The 22,281-nt window shown below is 43.0% G+C and overlaps 1 protein-coding gene across 1 annotated transcript in view; it reads right to left on the reverse strand.

The window, feature by feature from the left end:
- Positions 1-22,281, reverse strand: part of mgat4b (alpha-1,3-mannosyl-glycoprotein 4-beta-N-acetylglucosaminyltransferase B) — a 225,142-nt gene that overhangs the window by 62,909 nt on the left and 139,952 nt on the right. The window contains exon 5 of the mRNA XM_080201274.1: positions 11,923-11,969. Within this exon, the coding sequence (XP_080057400.1) occupies positions 11,923-11,969 (47 nt within the window). The remainder of the gene's footprint in view (positions 1-11,922; positions 11,970-22,281) is intronic.

The raw sequence follows: 22,281 nt of genomic DNA on the forward strand, positions 1-22,281 counted from the left end.
CTGGAGTGGGGCTTGAATCTTGACCTTGCAATTCTGAGGTAACAGCAGTATATACTGAACCCACATCTGCCAATGGCAGAGGGTTACATCTGGGAATGCACAGGAGGCCAGAATTGAAGAAAGACAGAGATCTTGGAGAGTTGTTGGGCTGATGGTGGGAAAGGCCATAGAGAGATTTAAAACAAGAATGAGAATTTTATAGTTGAAGTTCTGCTTAACAGTAACTGTACAGTGGTTTCTTCACTAAAGGCACAGTAAGAAGTCTCACAACACCAGGTTAAAGTCCAACAGGTTTATTTGGAATTACGAGCTTTTGGAGTGCTGCCCCTTCATCAGCTGAGCGGCTCACTGACCACCCTAGTACAGGTCTTGTCCACAAGTGGAAACATCTTCTTTAATTGTACCATATCCAATCCTCCCAAAATATTAAAAGCCTCCATTGGGCCCAGGAAAGAAATGAAATACCCTGAATCCCACAGATTCCAACTTCGCCTTTTTGGGGGGGCAGGGGGGGCACCCCAGTCCAAAGCCACCATCTCCACATCTTCACTTAACGGAGAAGGGAAAAATTGAAAAAAACCACAAGTATTATCCTTTTTCTTAGGCAAACACACATCTTAGAAATTCAAATGTTTGAACAAATGTAAGTTAATTCTCAGCATGTGTGTGTTATTGGTAAGCCTGTCATTTATTGCCCATCCAAATTGGCTTTGAGAATATTGTGGTGGGCCACCATTCTTGAGCTGCTTCAGACCGTGAGGTGAATGACATTAAGTAAACGATTTCAGGATTTTGGCTCAGCCATATTGAAGAAACAACCAACATATGTCCAAATTAGGATGATGTGGGCGACTTGGTGACCCCTTTAAGGGGGCGATCCCCGATGGCCACATAAATGTGAGAGGCCAAACTAATCAGGTGCAAGGGCACATGTCCAAGGGAAGAACCTCAGTTGGAGCCAAGGAGGGGTGAACAGTAGTCATGTATTCAGTTCAGACCCTTTATAACTGTAAGACACAATGAGTTAGCTTTGAAGTTATTACACTGGCAACGAGGAAAAACTTTTGTTAGCTATCAGGGATTGCAGTGCACAGCAAGGGCATCAGAACGACAAAAAACACATAAAAATGCCTTTAATTGAAAAGATTGAACCGTTTGACCCAGAAGTGGAAAACTGGAGACAGTATATTCAAAGGCAGCGTTATTTCTTTATGGTTAATGAGATCACAGTAGAGGAAAAATTAAAGGTTATACTACTCTCTGTCTGGTGCTTTCAATCTTACAGCTTAGTGAGGAGTCTAACATCCGCTGATGCTCCGGATACAAAGGTAACGTTCTCACTGGCCATTCACATCACACTCCCACTACAGCGAGGTCAGAAAATTTGGTGCCCAGCCAATTCTCCATGCACTGCAGCGGGATGGGAAAATCTCACCAGCGTGAATGGTGGTAACATTCCGGCCACATCTTTTGACCAGCTAGTCAAAGTGGTTAAAAATCATTTTAACCCATGACTGTTACGTCGAAGTATAAATTTCATTCAGCTGTCCGGCAGTTTCATGTCTTTGTGGTGAGATTGAGAGGGTTAGCAGGCCACTATGAATTTGGCCCAGCTTTAGGAGAAATGTTAAGAGACCTTCTGGTGTGTGGTATAAACAGCCACACCATACATAAATTGTTACTGGCTGAGAGCAAAATCTCTTTAGAAAAAGCTGTGGAGTTTGCCCAGGTGACTGAGTGCACTGAGCAGGGTGTGCCCAACAAGGTAAACCGTTTTTTGTGAAGAACAGCCTGAGTGCGGAGGCAGCAGAGCACGAGAAGGGGAGTACAACAATGAGGGTGGAAGCTTGTTTTGATATGGAAAAGAGCACTTTCAAGGTGCTTTGTTGATGCAGAAATTTTGTTACAGATATAATTGGAAGGATCGTTTACATGCACGGTGCAGAGTGAAGCACCAGAACTGTAAAAGAAAACCACAACTGTTAAACGCCATTAAAAAAGTGGATATGGAGCACAAAAAGGGACCCAACTGGATACCCCAAACCAGCTCCACCTAAATAAGGTGTCCCCTATAGAATTAGCCTTGATGATGAATGGCAGATCTCTTAAATGGAAGTCAACATAGGAGCCATGGCCACAATCATAAAGGAATAGGCATTTTTTGTTGCCTTCAAAAAGACCTTCAGCCATTGAGACCAGTAAGTCAGGAGCCATATTGTCTACATGTACAGGAGAGACATTGAACATGATAGGATTAGCAACATTTACTGTGCCCTACAGAAACCAAATGGTGCAGCTACCTGCCCTGGTCACTGAAGGTCACAGGCCTTGCCTAATGGGCTGAGATTGGCTCAAGCAAATTAAAAATAAATTGGTTGGACAAATTAAAAATAAATAAACAAGGTTTTCAGGAATTGCTGTGTAAATATTCCAAGGTTTTCCAAAAGGAGCTAGGATGAATAAGAGAGGTGAAAGCCAAAATTTATCTGAATCCTGATGCAACACCTGAATTATTTCAGGCCCACCCAGTGCCCTCTGTATTTCATCATAATGTTGAAGTTGGGTTTGGGAGATTGGAAGATTCAGGTAATATAAAATTAGAACAATTCTCTGAATGGGCTGCGACCAGAATCCCTCTCCTTAAACTGGATTGTACTGTAACAATTTGTGGGGATTATAAACAACTGTGAATCGAGGAGCTCAGATGGGCAGATACCACATTCCTAGAATTGGGGACCTCTGCACCAAACTAGCCGGGGGCCTAAGTACCCCAAGTTAGACCTTAGTCATACCTATCAGCAGCTGGAGTTGGATGAAGATCCCCAGAGGTTAGTTATTACCACACCCACAAGGGGTTATTCCAACATGCACAGTTATTTTTGGAGTCTCATCAGCCTGTGCCATTTTCCATTGTACGATGGAAAGTTTATTACAGGGCATCCCTAATATTGTGGTTTATCCAGATGATGTCTTAATTACAGAAGCCTAACCTGAGGAACACAGACCAAACTTAGAGGAAATTTTGATAAGATTTGAGGAAGTGGTGTCTACTTGAAATGAGAAAAATGCATTTTCCAGGTGGATGATGAAGTTACATATTTGGGGTTTAGGGTAGAAGCTAAAGGTTTACGTCCTTTGGACAATAAAGTTAAAGCCATTAAGGATGTTCCACAGCTGAAAAGCAAAGTCATTCCTAGAAATAGTGAATTATTATGATAGATTCTTACAAAATGTGTCCATAATCTTAGCCCCACTTCACCAGCTTTTAAATAAGCGTCAGTGTTGGAGGTGGGGGAGAGGAACAAAAAGAAGCATTTACCCAAGTAAAGCAGGATCTTCGACACTGCTGTTGCATTTTGATCCAAACCAAGCCATTGGTAGTTACATGCGATGTATCACCATGTGGAGTGAGAGCAGTTTTGTCCCACAGTATGCCTGATGGAGTAGAAAGGCCAATTGCCTTGGCATTGAGAACATTATCAGATGCAGAAAAAAAGTATTTCCAGATAGATAAAGGAAGTTCAGCAATAACTTGTGCATCAGATCACAAACTGTTGTTAGGTTTATTGTGAGAGGATACAGCAATGCCGCCAATTGCCTCTGCAAAGGTACAGAGACAGGCTCCATTGATAGCAATGCACTGGTACGTGCTTCAGCATCACCCAGGGCCACAGATATCAAATGTGGAAGCATTTAGCTGCTTGCTCTTGCCGCAGACAGTACCTTCACCACCAAACAAGACATATTACTGGCACAGCACCTGATGAGAGACTTTGCCAGTCTCAGCTAAACACAAAAACCCGAACCAAAAAAGACCCAGTGTAATGAAAGGTTAAGAAGATGGTGATGCAAGGATGGCAGGATGATAAGTCAGAGCTACTTAAACCTTGCCAGAGGAGAACATGGACAATGTGTGGATGGCATATTGTTGTGGGGGGCTCATGTTATAACGCTACTCCAAGAAAGACAACATTTATTACAGGAATTGCAGTTCACACATCCAGGGCAAAGCAGGACAGAAACACATGCCTCAAGTTATGTTTGGCGGCTGGGCAACGTTAAAGAAATCAAAAGAGTAGTCAGTCGCTGCTCTAGTCGTGAGGCCCACCAAGCATTGCTGCCACCAGTGAACATGAATCTTTCAGGAGTGGCCAGATAGGCCATGGGCAAGAATACATATAGACTTCACAGGGCCATTCTTGGGACATTAGTTGATGCACATTCTAAATGGTTGGATGTCCAACTGATGAACTCTGAAGTTTACAACGCCACAGCCACTACTGACAAATTGATTTTTGCCATCCATCACATCCCAGAAGTCTTAAGCTAGAATTCTCCCATCCCGCCCGCCTATGGACTTTTAGCAGGTGGGTTGCGGAGAATGTGAAACGCCATTGACGGTCAGGCAGGAATTTTTGGCTTTTAAACCAGCGCGGTCAGAGAATTCAGCCCTTAGTATCAGACAATGGCACGTCATTTACAGCAGAGGAGTTTCAAAACTTTGCCAAATCAAATAGTGTTGCCACGTTAGGCCAGCACCTTACCACACAACATCCAAAGGGTTAGCGGAATGAGCCAGTCAAGCGTTCAAGTCATCGATGAATAAAGGTGTTTCTTGTTGTTGTACAAACATGATGTCATATGCGATCACAGGTCATGCCAACCAAGCTGCTAATAGGATGCTGCTTACGGACATGGTTGGATATGATACTCCCAGAACTGGCAGGGAGGATGGAGGCTAGAACTTCCCAGAAAGAAAATCACAACTCGAGAAAAAAAGACAGTGTTTTCCAAGTTGCTGATTTGGTTCTAGTCAAAACTTTTGCCCCCCCCCTCATCCCGCAGTGGATTTGAGTTCACCAGTGATAGCTACATGGATCCATGTTGTAAATGTGGAACCAGAACAACCAGCAGATTCTGTAGCTGCGGAGACAGCAGCTACAGAGAAGGGTCTTAGCCCCGGATTGACGAACTTACCTTTCACAATCGTCCGTCCAGATTCATCATGTCCCAAAAGTATAACGCAGAATTGAGACGTTCTACCAGGGCCTGGGAGTTACCGGACTGACTGAACTGATGATGAGAACTTCCTCGGGTATTCCGAATGTCTTGTTCTGATATGAATACCCTTGTTTAATGATGTTCCTTTTGTTTCATCCATAGGCAAACTCAGGTGTGGGGGAAGGAATGTGGGTAGTGTGACCCCTTGAAGAGGGTGATTCCTGGAGGGCCACATGATTGGGCTGGCCCCAATGGAGATGCAGTGCGGAAAGCTGAGCCAATCGGGTGCAAGGGTGTGCTTCCAGGGTCAGGGAGGAACTTCAGCTCGAGCCAGGGAGGAGTGGAGTAGTCTTGTGTTCAGTTCTTCAGACCCTTGTTAGGATACATCTATTTATCATTGGTAATAAACCTTTTTAGCTTTAAGCCACAACGCGCCGCCACTGAAGTTATTACACTTGGCACTGATGATATTCCCACGCACTTGAAGGTCTGGTACTTCTAGCCAGTGGAAGTTGCAGGTTTTGGAGATGGCAAGTTGCTGCAGTAAACCATGTAGATGGCACACTCTGCAGCCATGGTGCGCCAGTGGTTCGGAAAGTGAATGTGTAGACAAGTGCTGATAAAGTAGACCGCAATTTCTGCAGTGTTGTTGCAGCTGCACTCATTCAACATGGTGTGACAGTGCTTTCAGATTTTCACAAGACCATTGACAGGGCAGGTTATTCAATCCACCTCCATTCACCCCCCGCCCCCCCACCCCCCAGCAAACCAAAATAACTGGAGTCTTTTCAACCACATCTTACTGTCATTGAACAATTGATGTCTCCAAGCCCTTGAACACAGTGCATGAGTATGAGTTGAACACTGAATGTCCTGTCATCAATCTCCTGCTTAAACATTTGCATTTCACAAAGTAGTAAGCGCCGTAAATGGACAAGTCACAGAGTGAGAGATAATAGTGGAGCAAGTATCTCCAGTTTCAGAGGCAGAAATTGGAAAAACGTGGAGGAGTGAGAATCATCTCATCGGGTTATTGTTTCAGAGTATCAGCAGCTGCGTTTGAAGCACAGATGGTTAGATCATTAAACCGAGTTTTGTTTCAGCTTTTCAGACGCAGCCTGTGATAAACATTGGCAGCGTCTATACCCTGACCTAGATTTCATCTTTTATAAAAAGCATTCACAACAGAAGGTAATGATTAATGCTTACAATTAAGGTGCAGTTCATGAGCACATTCCAAACTGAAAACATTGTAAACCCACAAAACTCCTGCTGTTTATTTAGTGTCTCATCTTCTCATCTATAGGAAAACTTACTGTCTGCTAAACAGATAAACAGCAATTAAACACATTCTTAAACTTTCCAATGGGCAAGTTTATACTCAGCAGCGCCACTGCAATATAAATTAGCAAGGATCCTTAGTAAAAATATCGCAGATGCTGACCATCTTAAATATAAACCGAAAATAATGAAAAATTCAACAAATCAGGCAACATCCATAGGGACAGAAGTATTCCCACAACTGAGGACTAACTCCCACGGTGGCAGCGAGGTTATGGGGGGGGTGTTTCCTCCTGCAGAGGCCACTGGGAAATCACACCATATCCTATGTCCTGACCTCGTTAATTATGCAACCAAGGTTTTGCACCGTATTCCATGACAGGCAGGTCTAATGGCACATAGCCCACCACTGTGTCCATGCACCATATTGCAAAAGCGCCCAACATCACTGACCCGCTACTGAAGAAGATGGACCTCCTGAAAAAAATGGATCTCTGGGAACAGAAGATGGACGTCCAGAAGTTGGACATCCTCAATGACAATGAATGTGGAAGATCTGCCTGTTGATGCTCTCCCCACTCACTGCTGTCCTGTTCCAGCGGCCAAGGTTGTTGGTGGTGTCCATTCCGAACCCCAGAGGCAGCCACAGGCATTGTTCAGGTGAGTCCCAACCTCTGCACACTACATTATCCCAGACATGTTTTGGACTGGAATATTTTCCTGCTGGTATCGTGGAGAATTAAGGATGGATGAAAGACGCCAAACAGGGCTACATCTGCATCCCATTAGCAGAGTACAAATCAGTTTCACGTTGGCTGCCAGCAGGTTTCCCTATTGGCTATGACGGGCACCAGTGGAAGATACAACAGAAATTCAAGCCAGTGTGAAAATGATTTTTTTTTGCACTCTGAAGCACCCCCACCTCCCTCCCCCAGCCCTCTCAGGAAATGGGATCCTAGCACAGATATAAGCAATGAGAGTGAGGTTCCATCCCAACATCAATGTTTCAATTGTAAGTTAAAAGAAATGTTTTAATGCAAACATAACTAGGACCCAAGATATTCATGACAAAGTGAAGTTTCATAGCCATACATTTAACAGATTGTACGATCTAAGTTCATATTACTGTGCTGTGGTAATAGCCAACCTATCCTGCTTGTGTTAATACATGCGCTGTTACAAAATTGCTGGTGTGGTAAAAAGTGAGTCGCAAAGCCCTAGATTACCAGACGATACAGGTGGGCTGGTTAGACGAGCAGAAGAATGGCAAATGGAATTTAACCTGAGAAGTGTGAGGTGATGTATTTTGGGAGGGCTAACAAGGCAAGGAAATATACAACGAATGACTGGAGCCCTGGAAGTACAAAGGATCAGAGGGGCCTTAGTCTGCATGTCCACAGATCACTGGTTTTGAATCCATGATTTTTTGACTCAGAGGAGAATGCTATCCACTGATGACAAGCTGACATCATTACAGGTTGGATTACACTTCAGCAAAGGAGGATGTAGAATGAAATATAAGCCAGAGTTGGTTGACCAGCATGAAAATCTAAATAAGGAACAAAAGTTACATAACCAAAAGTTACATTAACCCCAAAACTATTAACAGATGAATCAGTTCTGCAATTCACCAGTACGTGGGTGTGCAATGAAATTCCAGCATCCGAGGTTTCCCACAGACTATAAATGACTTGCATCCCACAGCCTTTTAGTATCACACAAAACAAAACAAGCAATTTCTTTTTCCATCTTCTGCATTCAAAAAACTTTAATGCGTTTTCAGAATTTGTTGACAAATTTGTTGAATTTGTTCCCCATCTTGATAACTAATCAATGAGTAAAGAATGATACAGGCCAGAAGGGGACCATGCATTCTCACAGCGGGCATTTTGACAGAGCTGCCCAATTAGTCCCAATTCCCTGCTACTTCCCCATAGCCCAGAATCTTTTTCAAATCCATATCCCATTCCCCTGTCATAATTTACTACTGAAACTGTTTCCACCACCTTTACAGGCCTTGCATTCCAGATCACAACTCTTGGGACTTCATAGTGTAATTGAGATAACTGGTCATTCCAGACGAGAGGAAATGGTTACCAACCCCACATAATTACTGTAGATAATTCTCACATCTCACCATACCCTTCTATCCATTTTCTCTTCCCCCGCCCGGAAATGAATTTATATGGCATTGAACAATTAACCCTTCCAATTCCACAGTCTTTCATTGAAGTGCCAAATCTAACTGTGGCCAGCGTCATGCCAATAGAATTAATTCCAAACTTCATGGGGGTGAAACTGATCACAAGTACATTATTGTGTGGTCTCCTCTATATCAGAGAGGCCAAGCATAGACTGGGTGATCATTTTACTGAGCATCTTCAGTCTGTGCGCAATCGGTACCCTGACCTTGCTGTTGCTTGCCATTTTAACACATGATCCTGCTCCTGTGCCCACATGTCGGTCCTTGACCTGCTGCAATGTTCCAGTGAAACTCAACGCAAACTAAAGGAACAACATCTCGTCCTGTGCTAGGCACCTCTGGTCTCAACATCAAATTCAAGAACTTCAGGTAATTTGCTCCATCCTACCTCAGCCCTCTTTGTTTTCATTCTTTTTTTACTGTTCTCTACCTTTTATTTCTTTATTGTCTTTCTTCATTTTTCTTCCCCCCCAACTCTTTCCCATTGCTTTATCCCCTCTTTCTTATCTTTTCTCCTTCTTTACTTTCTCTTTTCACCCTTTTCTAAATTTTTCCTCTCTCCCATCCATTCTGCCCCCTCTATTCCCACATCTTCATCTGTCACAGTTTACCCTCTGATTTCAGTTTTTCTGCTATTTGGCCATTCACACCCTTTATTCTCCTAATGGACTGCCATTAGTTGTCTTTTCCCTGTGGCTATGACTCATCTTTCATTCCCTCATCTTGCACAGAGTCATATATGTTTCTACTTTCTCAGTATGGGAACAGGCTCTTTAGCCCAACTTTTCCCTGCCACCCCTTTGTTTAAACCCCTAAACTAATCCCAATTCCGCATTTGGCCCATATCCCCCTATACCTATCGTCTAAATGCTTTTTAAAAGACAAAATTGTACTCACCTCTACCATTACCTCTGCCAGTTTGTTCCAGACATTTGCCATCCTGTATGTGAAAAAATTGCCGGTCTGGACACTTCTGTATCTCTCCCCTCTCTCCTTAAACCTATGCCCCCTAGTTTTAGACTCCCCTACCTTTGGGAAAAGATATTGATTGTCCAGCTAGTACGTACCCCTCATTATTTTATAGACCTCTATAAGATCACCCCTCAGCCTCCTATACTCCAGAGAAAAAAGTCCCAGTCTATCCAGCCTCTCCTTATAACTCAAATCATCAAGTCTTAGTAGCATCCTAGTAAATCTTTTCTGCGTTCTTTCCAGTTTAATAACATTTTTTCTTTAATAGGGTGACCAGAATTGCACACAGTATTCCAAGTGTGGCCATACCAATGTGCATAAAAACATAAGAAATAGGAGCAGGAATAGGCCATCTATCCCTTCGAGCCTGCCCCGCCACTCAATAAGATCATGGCTGATTTGAAGTGGATCAGTTCCATTTTCCTGCCTTCTCCCCATAACGTCTTGTACAACTTCAACAAGACATTCCAACTCCTGTATTCAATGTTCCGACCGGTGAAACCGAGCATGCTGAATGCCTTCTTCACCACTCTGTCCACCTGCGACTCCACTTTCAAGGAGCTATGAACCTGTACCCCTAGATCTCTTTGTTCTGTAACGCTCCCCCACGCCCTACCATTAACTGAGTAAGTCCTGCCCTGGTTCAATCTACCAAAATGCATTACCTCGCATTTGTCTAAACTAAATTCCATCTGCCATACGTCAGCCCACTGGCCCAATTGATCAAGATCCCATTGCAATTGGAGATAATTTTCTTCACTGTCCACTGTGCCACCAACCTTGGTGTCATCTGCAAACTTACTAACCATGGTTCCTATATTCTCATCCAAATCTTTAATATAAATGACAAATAACGGTGGACCCAGCACTGATCCCTGAGGCACACTGCTGGTCACAGGCCTTCAGTTTGCAAAATAATTCTCGACAACCACCCTCTGGCTTTTGTCAAGAAGCCAATTTTGTATCCATTTAGATACTCCACGCTGGCTCCCGTGAGGTTTGACCTTATGCAATAACCTACCAAGTATAAATAAATACTGCAGTATAAATATCTCCCACTTTTTATACCTTTTAGCTTTGACAAAGGGTCATCTGGACTCGAAACATCAGCATTTTTCTCTCCTTACAGATGCTGCCAAACCTGCTGAGATTCTCCAGTGTTTTCTCTTTGGTTTCAGGTTCCAGCATCTACAGTAATTTGCTTTTACATTATCGTGTTGTGGGTTTGGAATAATGTCTGAAGACTGCTAGCTGCAAACACTAACTTCATTGTAACTTCATTTCAGTTATGGGAATACTCCCTCACACTAGCTTCTTTCCATGCTTTCTCCTAGACACTCAAATCACATGTGGCATATGCCATTTCCTTCATTGATAACACAGATTGTTACAGTTAACTCTAAGCCCAAAATACTGCATTATATTACAGTGGCAGTAACACAAACTGACTTCAGCAATTTAGCCTCCTGTTGGCTTTTCTACTGAATTTAATGGACATTAGGTATAAAACAGACTGCGGATTCACCACCGCCCAATTGCCTGAAATCAATTTTACCCTCCCCATTGTTTCCATTCATTCTTTGCATGTTCAGGATCAACCTGTCCTGGTCCCCCCCATGCCGACACTATAGTCAAGAAAGCCTACCAATGTTTCTACTTCCTCAGAAGACTAAGGAAATTTGACACGTCAGCTACGACTCTCACCGACTTTTACAGATGCACCATAGAAAGAATTCTTTCTGGTTGTACCACAGCTTGGTATGGCTCCTGCTCTGCCCAAGATGGCAAGGAACTACAAAAGGTTGTGAAGGTAGCCTAGTCCATCACCCAAACCAGCCTCCCATCCATTGATACTGTCTTCTCTTCCTGATGCCTTGGCAAAACAGCCAGCATTATTAAGGACACCACACACCCCAGACGTTCTCTCCTCTACCTTCTTCGGTCAGAGAAAAGATACAAAAGTCTGAAGTTACATACCAACTGACTCAAGAACATCATCTTCTCTGCTGCTGTCTGACTTTTGAATGGACTTTCCTTGCATTAAATTGATCTTTCTCTACACCCTCACTATGACTGTAATACTACATACTGCAGTCTCTCTTACCCTTCTCTATGAATGATATGTTTTGTCTGTATAGCACACAAGAAACAATACTTTTCACTGTATGTTAACACATGTGACAATAATAAATTAAATTGCTCATTCTTTGCATATTAGGATACATAAATACAAATTCTTATTTAATTGCTTCTAGTTAAGCAAGAAAAGCAATAACAAAGAATAACAACAATTTCACCAGTGATTTTTTTTTATCTGCCACTATTCAATATTGAATTAATTCCAATGATAATGCCTTTAGTAGAACATTACGGAAAAGGGGTACAGTGCAACAGAATTATTTGAGTCAAGAAAATTGTCTACTTCAAAAATGTGTATAGACAGGTAAGAAATGAAAATTACTTACAAACTTTTGAGATTTTCTGCAACACTATTTACATATGGTAAATCTGTCTGCAAAAGAAAAAAATGCAAGAACAAAGTGATTGAGTATTCATAGGAGATTTAACCAGAGCTGCCAATTCCAAGTTTTATTGAAATCACAATCAGCATCACAGCAACTGTCATCAAGTCAAAGGATATTGTTCTCTCATTTCAGTTTTAGCTTATCTTTGTTTTCATGTCAAGGAAATGCACTCAAGTTTGATTTCCTTTGAGGACTAATTCTGATTGTTTCCCAGGGAGCTGGGGTGGCTTAGTAGGTAGTTTGCAGCCTGCTTCCGAGCCAGATAGCCCCAGGGTCAAGTCCTGTGCCAGTACTGGCTGGCTAAAGAAGAACCCAGCCACTGATGCAGCCAAGTTAGCATATATCCATGTTAGAAGGGCACCAGCTGTATAGCCACCTGTCAAATTCACAAATGATGCTTGATAGGAGAGAGTGATTAAACAGCATTGTGGCAATGCCATGGATGGGGAGCATGGTGGCACAATGGTTAGCACTGCTGCCCCGGGTTCAATTCCCAGCTTGGGTCACTGTCTGTCTGAGTTTGCATGCTCTCCCAGTGTCTGTGTGGGTTTCCTCCGGGTGCTCCAGTTTCCTCCCACAGTTTGAAATAAGTGCTGGTTAGGTGCATTGACCCGAACAGGCGCTGCCGGAATGTGGCAACTAGGGAAATTTCACAGTTAACTTCTTTGCGGTGTTAAGGTAAGCCTTACTTGTGACAAATAAATAAAACTTTTACTTTAACATGGGAATTGCCGAAACAGAGAGACTGAAACACTGTTTCCCCTTCCTGCAAACTTCAAAACTTGAGGTCACAGTCTCAGGGTTAAGGGGTGAGCCACTTAGGACTGGGAAGGGAAGGAATTTCTCTCCTCAGGATCTTTGGAATTCAACATTCCAGAGTGAGTGCTTGATAGTTGAGTATATTCAAGGCAGATAGATATTTGAACATTAATGGGAAAGTGGTGTTGAAGATGAAGATCATGATCATATTGAGTTGCAGGGCAGGCTCGACTCATCTTGTTTGTACAAGCAAGGATCTAGGTTTCATAATTCAATCTTGTTCCAAGATGATGCCAGAGTGGGGTGACTTCATGCAAGCTGTGTCCAGCATACCTTCTAATTCTATCTTTTAGCCTCTTTCTATGCTTCTAAAACTTCATTATAACTCCTTTAAACTCTCTAACAATGCTTTCATGCAATTTCTTACTGTAACATTACATTCTGCATTTTCTCATTTTCTTTTCTATGTACACTATGTTTTGTCTGTACAGTGCACAAGAAACAATACTTTTCACTGTATGTTAATACATGTGACAATAATAAATCAAATGAAAAATAAAAATCAAAATAAATTTACAGTCTGCAATAAATCAGTGATCCATCTCCACCAGAATTCAAACAAATGTCCCAGAAATACCTTGCGTTGCAAGTAAAAGTCTACTTACTTTTTGTTTGATATACTGTGCAAACAAGAGCTCTTTCTATTCTACATTATCATTCAACAATAGCTTCCAGCCACTCGACTGTAAATGCTTGGAAAGAAATAGAGAGCAGCATCCAGACGCTAAGCACATTTTAAAAACCTAATATGACAGCAAGCTGGAAGCCGCCATTCAATCCCAATCGGAATGACACAGTCACTTTGGGCACACAATGCAGAAGTTGGGAATCTAATTGCACCTTAACAGAAAGCATGTGAGAGAAAAAAAGCACGCAAGTATGTGAAAATTGATTTCTAAAGGGATCATCTGAGCAGAACACTGGGTTATTGAGTTCAATTGGAACCAAAACTACCTACGGCCCAACAGTTGCAACTGCACTGATACTTAGCTATAGTGTTGTAAAATTCCAACACCGAGGTATTGGTTTTCAAACACCCAGGGGGAGGGGGGGGTGGGGTGCATAAGTTTTTATAAAAGCAGATGGTGTGTCTGTCTACTAATGCCTCCACTGTCTACTAATGCCTCCAGAACATAGTGCAATTTTCAAAATGACGGCGGACCGGATGGAGTCGACAACACAGTCACCCTAAATTAACAGTCTGTTAACAAGCTCATGTAGGAACTTAATAGGCTGGAGACTGGGAAAAGCAAATGCTCTGGTACACGTAAATACTGAGCTGTCAGGAGCAGAATGGGAAGCCATTGTAGATGTGGAGGATGAATAAAAACCATGAATAAAATAGGTGAATTCAAGTATAGTGGGTTAAATATTTTTTGATGGACCGTTTGGCCACTTGTTTATGCAATGGATGTTTATTGGAATCCTATTCTCCTGCCTTCATTCTGCAATGCAACAGGAAGCCCGGTCGTGGCTGCAGTTTGCCTTTGAGTGTTGCAAATTTCCCACTTGAATTTACTATCCAAAATGGTTGCCAGGTTCATCTGTGGTCTAATTAATGATCCTACTTTTCAAGATAGCATTACGCCTGCAAAGCAGAGATGGGTCAAATCCCAACCCCAGACTGAAAATCACTCTCCCCACCCTCCAAACAGTCAACATTTTGTTTCCTGCTGCACAACACCCTGACCTAGTCCCCACCCTTGGCCCTTCCAATCAAAAATGCCAACAACAACTTGCATTCGTATAGTCAATTTAACATTGAAAAGCAATCAATGCCTACTTCTGGTGGGTTATCAAATGATATTTGCTACAAAGCCACACTAGGCGAGATTAGGACAGGCAGTCAAAACTCTGGTCAAAGGGGCAGGACTTTTAAGAGGCATTTCCAAGTTAGAAAGAAGGCATTCAAGAACCTAAGCAGCTGCAAACACAATGGTGAGATGGCAGAAATTAGGGATGCACAATAGGTCGGAGTTGGAAATCAGAGATCAGGCAAGGTAATAGGGCAAGATAAAGTTAGAGATGTAGGGAAAGGGAATAGCACAGGCACAGAGAGATTTGTACAGAAGACAAAAACATTAACAGAAGAATCTTGACTTTCATTTCACTTCACCAACAGAAGTGAACAGTTTATCCATTCAGTCTGAGGCAACTTTGCTGACCTAAACTTGGTTACTATATGATCGTCAGGCTCCCCAACTCGCTGCCTTGGAGGGGTGGTGGTGGTGGGGGGAGTGGGGGGTGCGGGGTGTGTTCATGGCGCAGCAGCAGGATATACATCTGAAAAATCCTTTCCACACACTTGTCACTCAAAGGGTGGTGAATCTCTGGAATTCTCCGCCCGTTGAAGTGGTGGAGGCTGCCTCGCTAAATATTTTTAAGACGCGGGTTGATGGGTTTTTGATAAGAGAGGGGATTAAGGGTTATGGGGAGAGGGCGGGAAAGTGGAACTGAGCAGCGACAGATCAGCCATGATCTTATTGAATGGCGGGGCAGGCTCGAAGGGCTAGATGGCCTACTCCTGCTCCTATTTCTTATGTTCTTATGTTCTCATTAAGTGCTTGCTCCAGTCCTTACACTAGTCCCCTTCTTTTTCACTTGACTCATTGACTGCACACAGAACCCAACTCTCAGCTCAAACAATTCTGACAACATGCAACTTGAAGCATGAATTATTTCAGTGGAAACATTTTTTTTTAAATTTAATCATTCGAACTCTTCATGATTTTAACACCTGCGTTGAATCTCCCCTTTAATCTCAGCTTGTCTCACAGAGTCATAGAACAACCCCATTTCCTCAGGTCTTGCCAGATAATTGAAGGCTTCACTGGAACAAATCTAGCAAATCTCCTTTGCACTTTTCCTCGGGTCTTAGGAACAAAGAAATAAAGGAACAGGAGGAGGCTCCTTAGCCTGTTCCACCATTGAACTAATTCATGGCTGGTGTATGATCTAACATCTTTGCTCTATTTCCTTCGATACCTTTGGGGAGGTGGTGACATAGTGGCATTGTCACTGGACTAATAATCCAGATGCTCTGAAATTAAAGTCTAATGATGACCATTTTTGTAAATCCTATCTGCTTCACCAATGTTCTTTAGGGAAGGAAACCTTTACCTGGTCTGGTCTACATGAGGCTCCAGACACCCAGCAATATGGTTGACTTTTAACTGCCATCTGAAATGGCCTAGCAAGCCATTCAGTTCAAGGGCATTAGGGATAGGCAACAAATAATAATCCAGCCAGTAAATTCCACATCCCATGGACGAATGGAAAAATATTTGCAGAACTAAAATTGACCTAATATCATCTGTTTTTGCAGAGTACAGTTTCAAACTAACTGAAAGACTAGTTCTAATTTTGAAGAGAATGTCCCAACCAAAAAGAAATGGCTCTGAGCTCCTGATCTCTGGAACTTTGGAGACCTGACGTATGACCCAAATTATGCATCATGGAATTGTCCAGGAAGTTTCCCAGGGTGCCTGGACCCGCCATGAAAGTCTCTGAATCTGAGCTCGAGTTTGGACAGTTCTATGGGACTTAGCTGAATACTTACCCAAGAAAGGCAGACTTCGTCTAAATTCTGCAAAACTGCACAACTGACCCCACCATCCCCAACATTCCCCCCCCACCCCACCCCCCCGGCCCCAACTGCCCTCCTCACACCCAGCCTCACTATCTACCTTGACCCAACAAACTACCCCTTCATTTGAACTGATTACCTCACCCTGCACACTCATTCTCTCGCATTCACCCACTCATCTATTCACTAACATTCATACTAAATATTTTAATTTACCATACGCCAGCTAGTACCGTAGCAAAGGGCATTGTTACACAGCGCTGCAAAGAAGTTCTCAGAGGGATGCTGCACCCTGCATTTTTGGAGAGGCCAGGCTCAAAAGACTCAGTGAAAAATGTAAGGCAGTGTGAAAACATGGAAAAGTCTCAGCAGAGCAGCAATATAGTGATGATTGCTACTTTACAGAAGAACTGGGCTAATGTCTCTATTTTCTAGCTGCAATGAATAGCTGAAATTCAACCTCCACTGATAAAGCGACAGTAAATAGAGCGGAGAAGATGACTCCCTTCTGGTTCTCACGATTGAAGGTATAAGGGGTCTTGAACTTACCAGATTTATGTAGATAAGGTTATTAGGCAACTGGGGGTGGGGGGAGAACTTCTGGGTTTGTTTGACCAATGAGTTCCTAATTCTGCTGGAAGTTAGAATGTATTTATTTTAACCAATAACAGTGTATTAATGTAATTGGACATTCTACTTTGGATGACAGGTTGGGTGGGAGTATTAAATCTTCAAAAATGTATATCTGTTGTAGCCCTGTGATGTAAGGTCAGAGAGAAGTTGGAATCCTCTGACTATCTCTCTCCCAATGCGTTGGTCAAATAAAGGTTGCCTTTAACTGCATGCTGTTTTTTGCAAGTCTTTGTGTTTGCTGAAATCAGCTGAATACAAAACTTCCCCTCAGTGGGATGCCCCAAGAAATTCCCCTATCACCAACATAACATAAAATTCTCAGAAATGAAAACATGCAGTGCTGAATATTATCCACAACATTATTGCAGGCCTACATCACCTGTTCCTCAAACTGTTTTTCCTATTTTGGTCTTGCAGAATTAATCTATATGACACTGCTACATTCTTTCACTTGATGTTCTTTCAACTCTTGTCTCAAACACACACTTCCTAATCATTCAATTTCTTGATCAATTATTTTCTGTTGAAATTTTGCATCCAATTTAGGGCATGAGAAACACGTATGATAAAAGTCTATTTGGACCAACGAAGCCATGTACACTCTGCACTGAGATGAACTCTAGCCATCCATTTGATCTCCTCCCACAGCTCTTGCACATTTGAACCTAGTGTGGTGATTGTCCCTTCAAAAGGCAACACAGCAGAACAAGGGTCTGGGTGACCAATGGGGACTCAGAGTAGGGAATCACCCCAGGTGGTGGAAACATGGGCTGGAATTTTACCTCCCAGGTCGCCATGGGAATTGGAGCAGGCAAGGAGCAGACAATTAGAAGGTGCATTGACCTCGGGCGAGATTTTATGGTTCCTAAGAGAGCATGTGCAAGAAGACTCTGTTGAATTTAACAAATATTCGTTAATGATTCAGTCCAATCCTACAACCCACTGTAAGCATAACAGCATGGATAATACAGTGGATATTGCTAATACATTTGAAGTTTTCCTCCACCCAATGGTGTCGTGCATTTCTCCCAGGATCCTGGCCAAAGAAATGTGCAGCATCCCTCCAGTAACTCCACTGGAGCAAAACACAGTTGGGGAAAGAAGGACATGCCCCCTTTTTACCACACTAGCTGCTACGTTGCATGTTTAAAGGTTCAGTCTTTGACTGTTAACGAATGAATGAGTGAATGGGCGAGAAAATGAATGGATGAGAGGTGGTTAAATAGGGGAGCTGGCAGTAGGTAGTCACGTTGGATCAGGGAAGTAGCCAGGAGGTTGGTTGGGCAGCATAGTTGGTCTGGGGTAGTCAGATCAGGTTGGATGGGAATCGAGTTGAGTTGAGCTTTGTTGGTTGTGGGGCAGTCAGGGGGTTGCAAGGGTTGTCAGGAAGAATGTGGGAAATTGGGAATTTGAGGGGGGCAGTTAGGGAGGTGATAGGGGTTGGAGTTGGGGGAGTGGGATTAGTTGTGTAGTTACCCACGTGTTAGACCAGGTTTTAATCTGTCTACCATTTTTCTTGGTAACAGTACAAATTAATACTTGAAACTGTCCAAAGTCTCCAAATCTAGCTCAGGATTGGAGACATTCATGGAGGGTATCAGGGAGAAAGGGAACAGTCGATTGAAAGATTATATTTCCTAGGCAATTCCCACAAGGAGTTCCAGAGTTCTAATGCTCATCGTCAGATCATCAGATTCAGGGCAAACGCCTCGAGGCCCTTAAATATTCTGATAGGGATTAGAATATTTAAGGTTCGGTAGCCCAGAACTTAGAGTTCAAATTCTTAGTGTCAAGATATGGATTTGAGTTTGATAAATACGTGGGAACAGGAAAAGAAACCACCAAGATGGCTGCCCAGTTGTTAAAATCCAACTGGTTCACTCAGTAATAACAACAGAAAAAAATTGGATATACTCAGAAAGTCAGACAGTATGCACGCAGAGAGAGACACAGAATTAATGGGTTGGATTACATGCAGAGGGTGGGCTCCCTGCACTCTAGCACAAACATCTGGGCCAGGTCCACTTGATTGGCTGGCTCTGCTTTAATGCTAATCAGGTTTACGTGAGGCAAGAGCTGTGCTCACCTCCAGGAAGAAATGCCACCAGCTGCAGGCCAGCAGTTTTGCACCACACCAGGATCGATGGTTGCTACCGGCATTGCGTGAGATCGGGCAGGAAGAGGAATTCTGGAGGGCATGAAACTCAGGGTTCAAGGTAGAACGGAGCTGAGGAGGAACTTCTTCACTCAAAGGGTGGTGAATCTCTGGAATTCTCTGCCCGTTGAAGTGGTGGAGGCTGCCTCGCTCAATATTTTTAAGACGCGGGTTGATGGGTTTTTGATAAGCGAGGGGATTAAGGGTTATGGGGAGAGGGCGGGAATGTGGAACTGAGCCACGACAGATCAGCCATGATCTTACTGAATGGCGGGGCAGGCTCGAGGGGCTAGATGGCCTACTCCTGCTCCTATTTCTTATGTTCTTATGTTATGTTCTTATGTTCTTATCATCAGGAATGGGTTGGCAAATCCTGGTGAGGTGGTTTTTGGGGACCATTCTGGACAAAATGGTTGGGCAGGATGGATGTGGGGAAGCAAAACTGTAGAAGGCAGTGGGCCTCTGATTGGCACAGGGTTCCTGGGAAGGATGCATCACTCCCTGTATCATTGATCAATTGCCTTCAGGACTCTTTCAGATTTAGAGCATCTGACATATTTTGCTTTTGCATTTGATTCACTCTTGTTTCTCTGCAGCTTGGCCGTACTTTAACCCAGAACTGGCTCTCTAAGCTATTTCAGAGAGTATCAAGGGTTACTAGTGTGCAGACTGAAGAGGACCACCATTACCATTGTTATGGGGCAACCTGGAACAGGTAATAAGTATGGCCTGGTCAGCGATGCCCATGAGAATGAAAAGAAGAAGGGATATAGTTTCCACATTAGGAATTTGTCAACAGCCTAGAACTAATGTCCATTACAGAAAAGCTGAGGAGGGAAGTAAGTGAGACCTCAAACTTACACTTTTTGAATAACATATTATTTTAAAAATACGTTTGGTAACCCAAAAAATTAAGGACGTTGGTCTATTTTTGATGTGTTCTTCAGTGTATTACTGGTTCACAGGCATTGTAAATCTCCTTCCATAAACATCTGGAGTGGGACTAGAGTTTGCAAATCACTAACCTTCAAAATTATTCTCACTGACATTCAAACCTCTGCAGCTTCGTTAAAACTTGGAAACATAAAATTCATATCGAAAGAGAGCTCCTCTGCAGATTTACAGTGGGCTGAGTCAGCTGCCCACCACTGAGTTACATTTCAGAATTGGCAATCAGCTCCCCACATTGACATAAGCAGGAAGACAGAATTTGCTGTCATACATCAATTGTCTGTACCAACAAACTCTGATGAGTCACGGACTATTAATTTTGTTTTTGCTTTACTGCTTCTCAAATCTTCCTTTTGTTTAGCAGGAACCCGGAAGCACAGATGGTGAAACAGCAAACCAAAGCGATTATAACAGGTGAAATCACTTGAAAAACAAACGTGTTGCTGAAACAATATAAAAACGTACTGTTTAAAATAAACGTGTTGAAAACTCTCCCGCATCACGTCCATCAGTTCACCTACTCAGATCATGGAATTCACTTGGAATTATTACTCAGCATAACCTGGCGCTGGTGATAATATGAAGCTGTATTCAAACACCAATTGGCCAGTATGGTGGCACAGTGGTTAGCACTGCTGCCTCACTGCACCAAGGTCCCCTGGGTTCACTTCCCAGTTGGGGTCACTGTCTGTGCAGAGTTTGCACATTCTCCCTGTGTCTGCATGGGTTTCCTCCGGGTGCTCCGGTTTCCTCCCACAGTCCAAAGATGTGCGCGTTAGGTAGATTGGCCATGGTAAAATGAACCTTATAATGTCAGGAGGACTAGCTAAAGTAAATGCATGGGGGCGTCAGTGGGACTGTGGTTGGTGCAGATCCGATGGGCTGAATGGCCTCCTTCTGCACTGTGAGATTCTATGATTTTATGGTTCTATGAGTCCTGTGCTCACTTCTGGGCACCACTTCTCAGGACGAATATATTAGAGGGAGGGAGTGTGGTGCAAATGCTCCAGAATGGTATTGGGACTGGTGGAGTTGCCAGAATGGTTGAGCGGTCCAAGGTGACAGACTGAAATACTGCTGACCCTGATATTACTTAAGATTGATCAATTAAGGCCTTTTTAATTGAGGAATAAGTTTAAAGCCCATTTCTAGCATTAGCTTTCAATCCGCATAAAGGCCCAAGAGGGCAAACTATTTGTATCTGTTAGCTGTGGCTCAGTGGATGGTACTCTTGCATATGAGTCAGAGGCAAGAGCACAAGTCCCTATCCAGAGGCCTGAGCACAAAATCTAGATTGACACTCTCAGTATAGTTACTGAGGCACTCTAAGCATCAAGGGGTAATGATATTTAAAAAAATGGGAATTAAGCACATGGAACTGAAGGCTACGTATTACTAGGGCTGTCAATACTCCAGGATTGCCCTGGAGTCTTCAGGAATTAAAGACTAACCTTCAGGACATCATTATGAGAAACATCTGAGGGTTTTTTTTCCTCCCTTAATGTTACCACTTTTTTCAGTAATAGAAAAATTTGTGCAGGGTTTGGTTGAAGGTGCCTTCTGTTGGATAAGAGGTTAAATCAAATTCCACGTTGGACATTATTGTTTTAGGTTGGCACGATGGCACCGTGGTTAACACTACTGCCTCAGAGTGCCAGGGACCCAGGTTTGATTGTAGTAGTTTGATTGATAGTAGTGGGCGAGAAGAGGATTGGGAGAGGTTTAAATGTCAACAAAGATTGACAAAGAAGTTGATAAAGAAGGGTAGGAGAAACTATGAAGCTGGGCTAGTGCTTAATATAAAAAAGGATAGCAAGAGTTTTTATAAATATATAAAAAGAGGCTGGCTAGGGTGAATGTTGGTCCTTTAGAGGATGAGAAAGGGGACCTAGTGGTAGGGGATGGGGATATGGCTAAGGTATTGAATAACTTTTTTGTTTCTGTCTTCACGGAGGAGGACGTGAATAATTTGCCGGGTGTTAGCGATGGAAAGGTGGTAGGACTGGAGGGTCTTAATGACATTACTGTTACTAGAGAGGCGGTGCGAGGCATCTTGAAGGGAATTGCTTGATAGAGCAGACGCAGCACAGTTTCATTAAAGGGAAGTCGTGTCTGACAAATTTACTGGAGTTCTATGAGGATGTGTCTAGGGCGG

This window comes from Carcharhinus amblyrhynchos, chromosome 13 (genome assembly GCF_965287045.1).
Source record: "Carcharhinus amblyrhynchos chromosome 13, sCarAmb.v2.hapA, whole genome shotgun sequence".
Taxonomy (NCBI): Eukaryota; Metazoa; Chordata; class Chondrichthyes; order Carcharhiniformes; family Carcharhinidae; genus Carcharhinus; species Carcharhinus amblyrhynchos.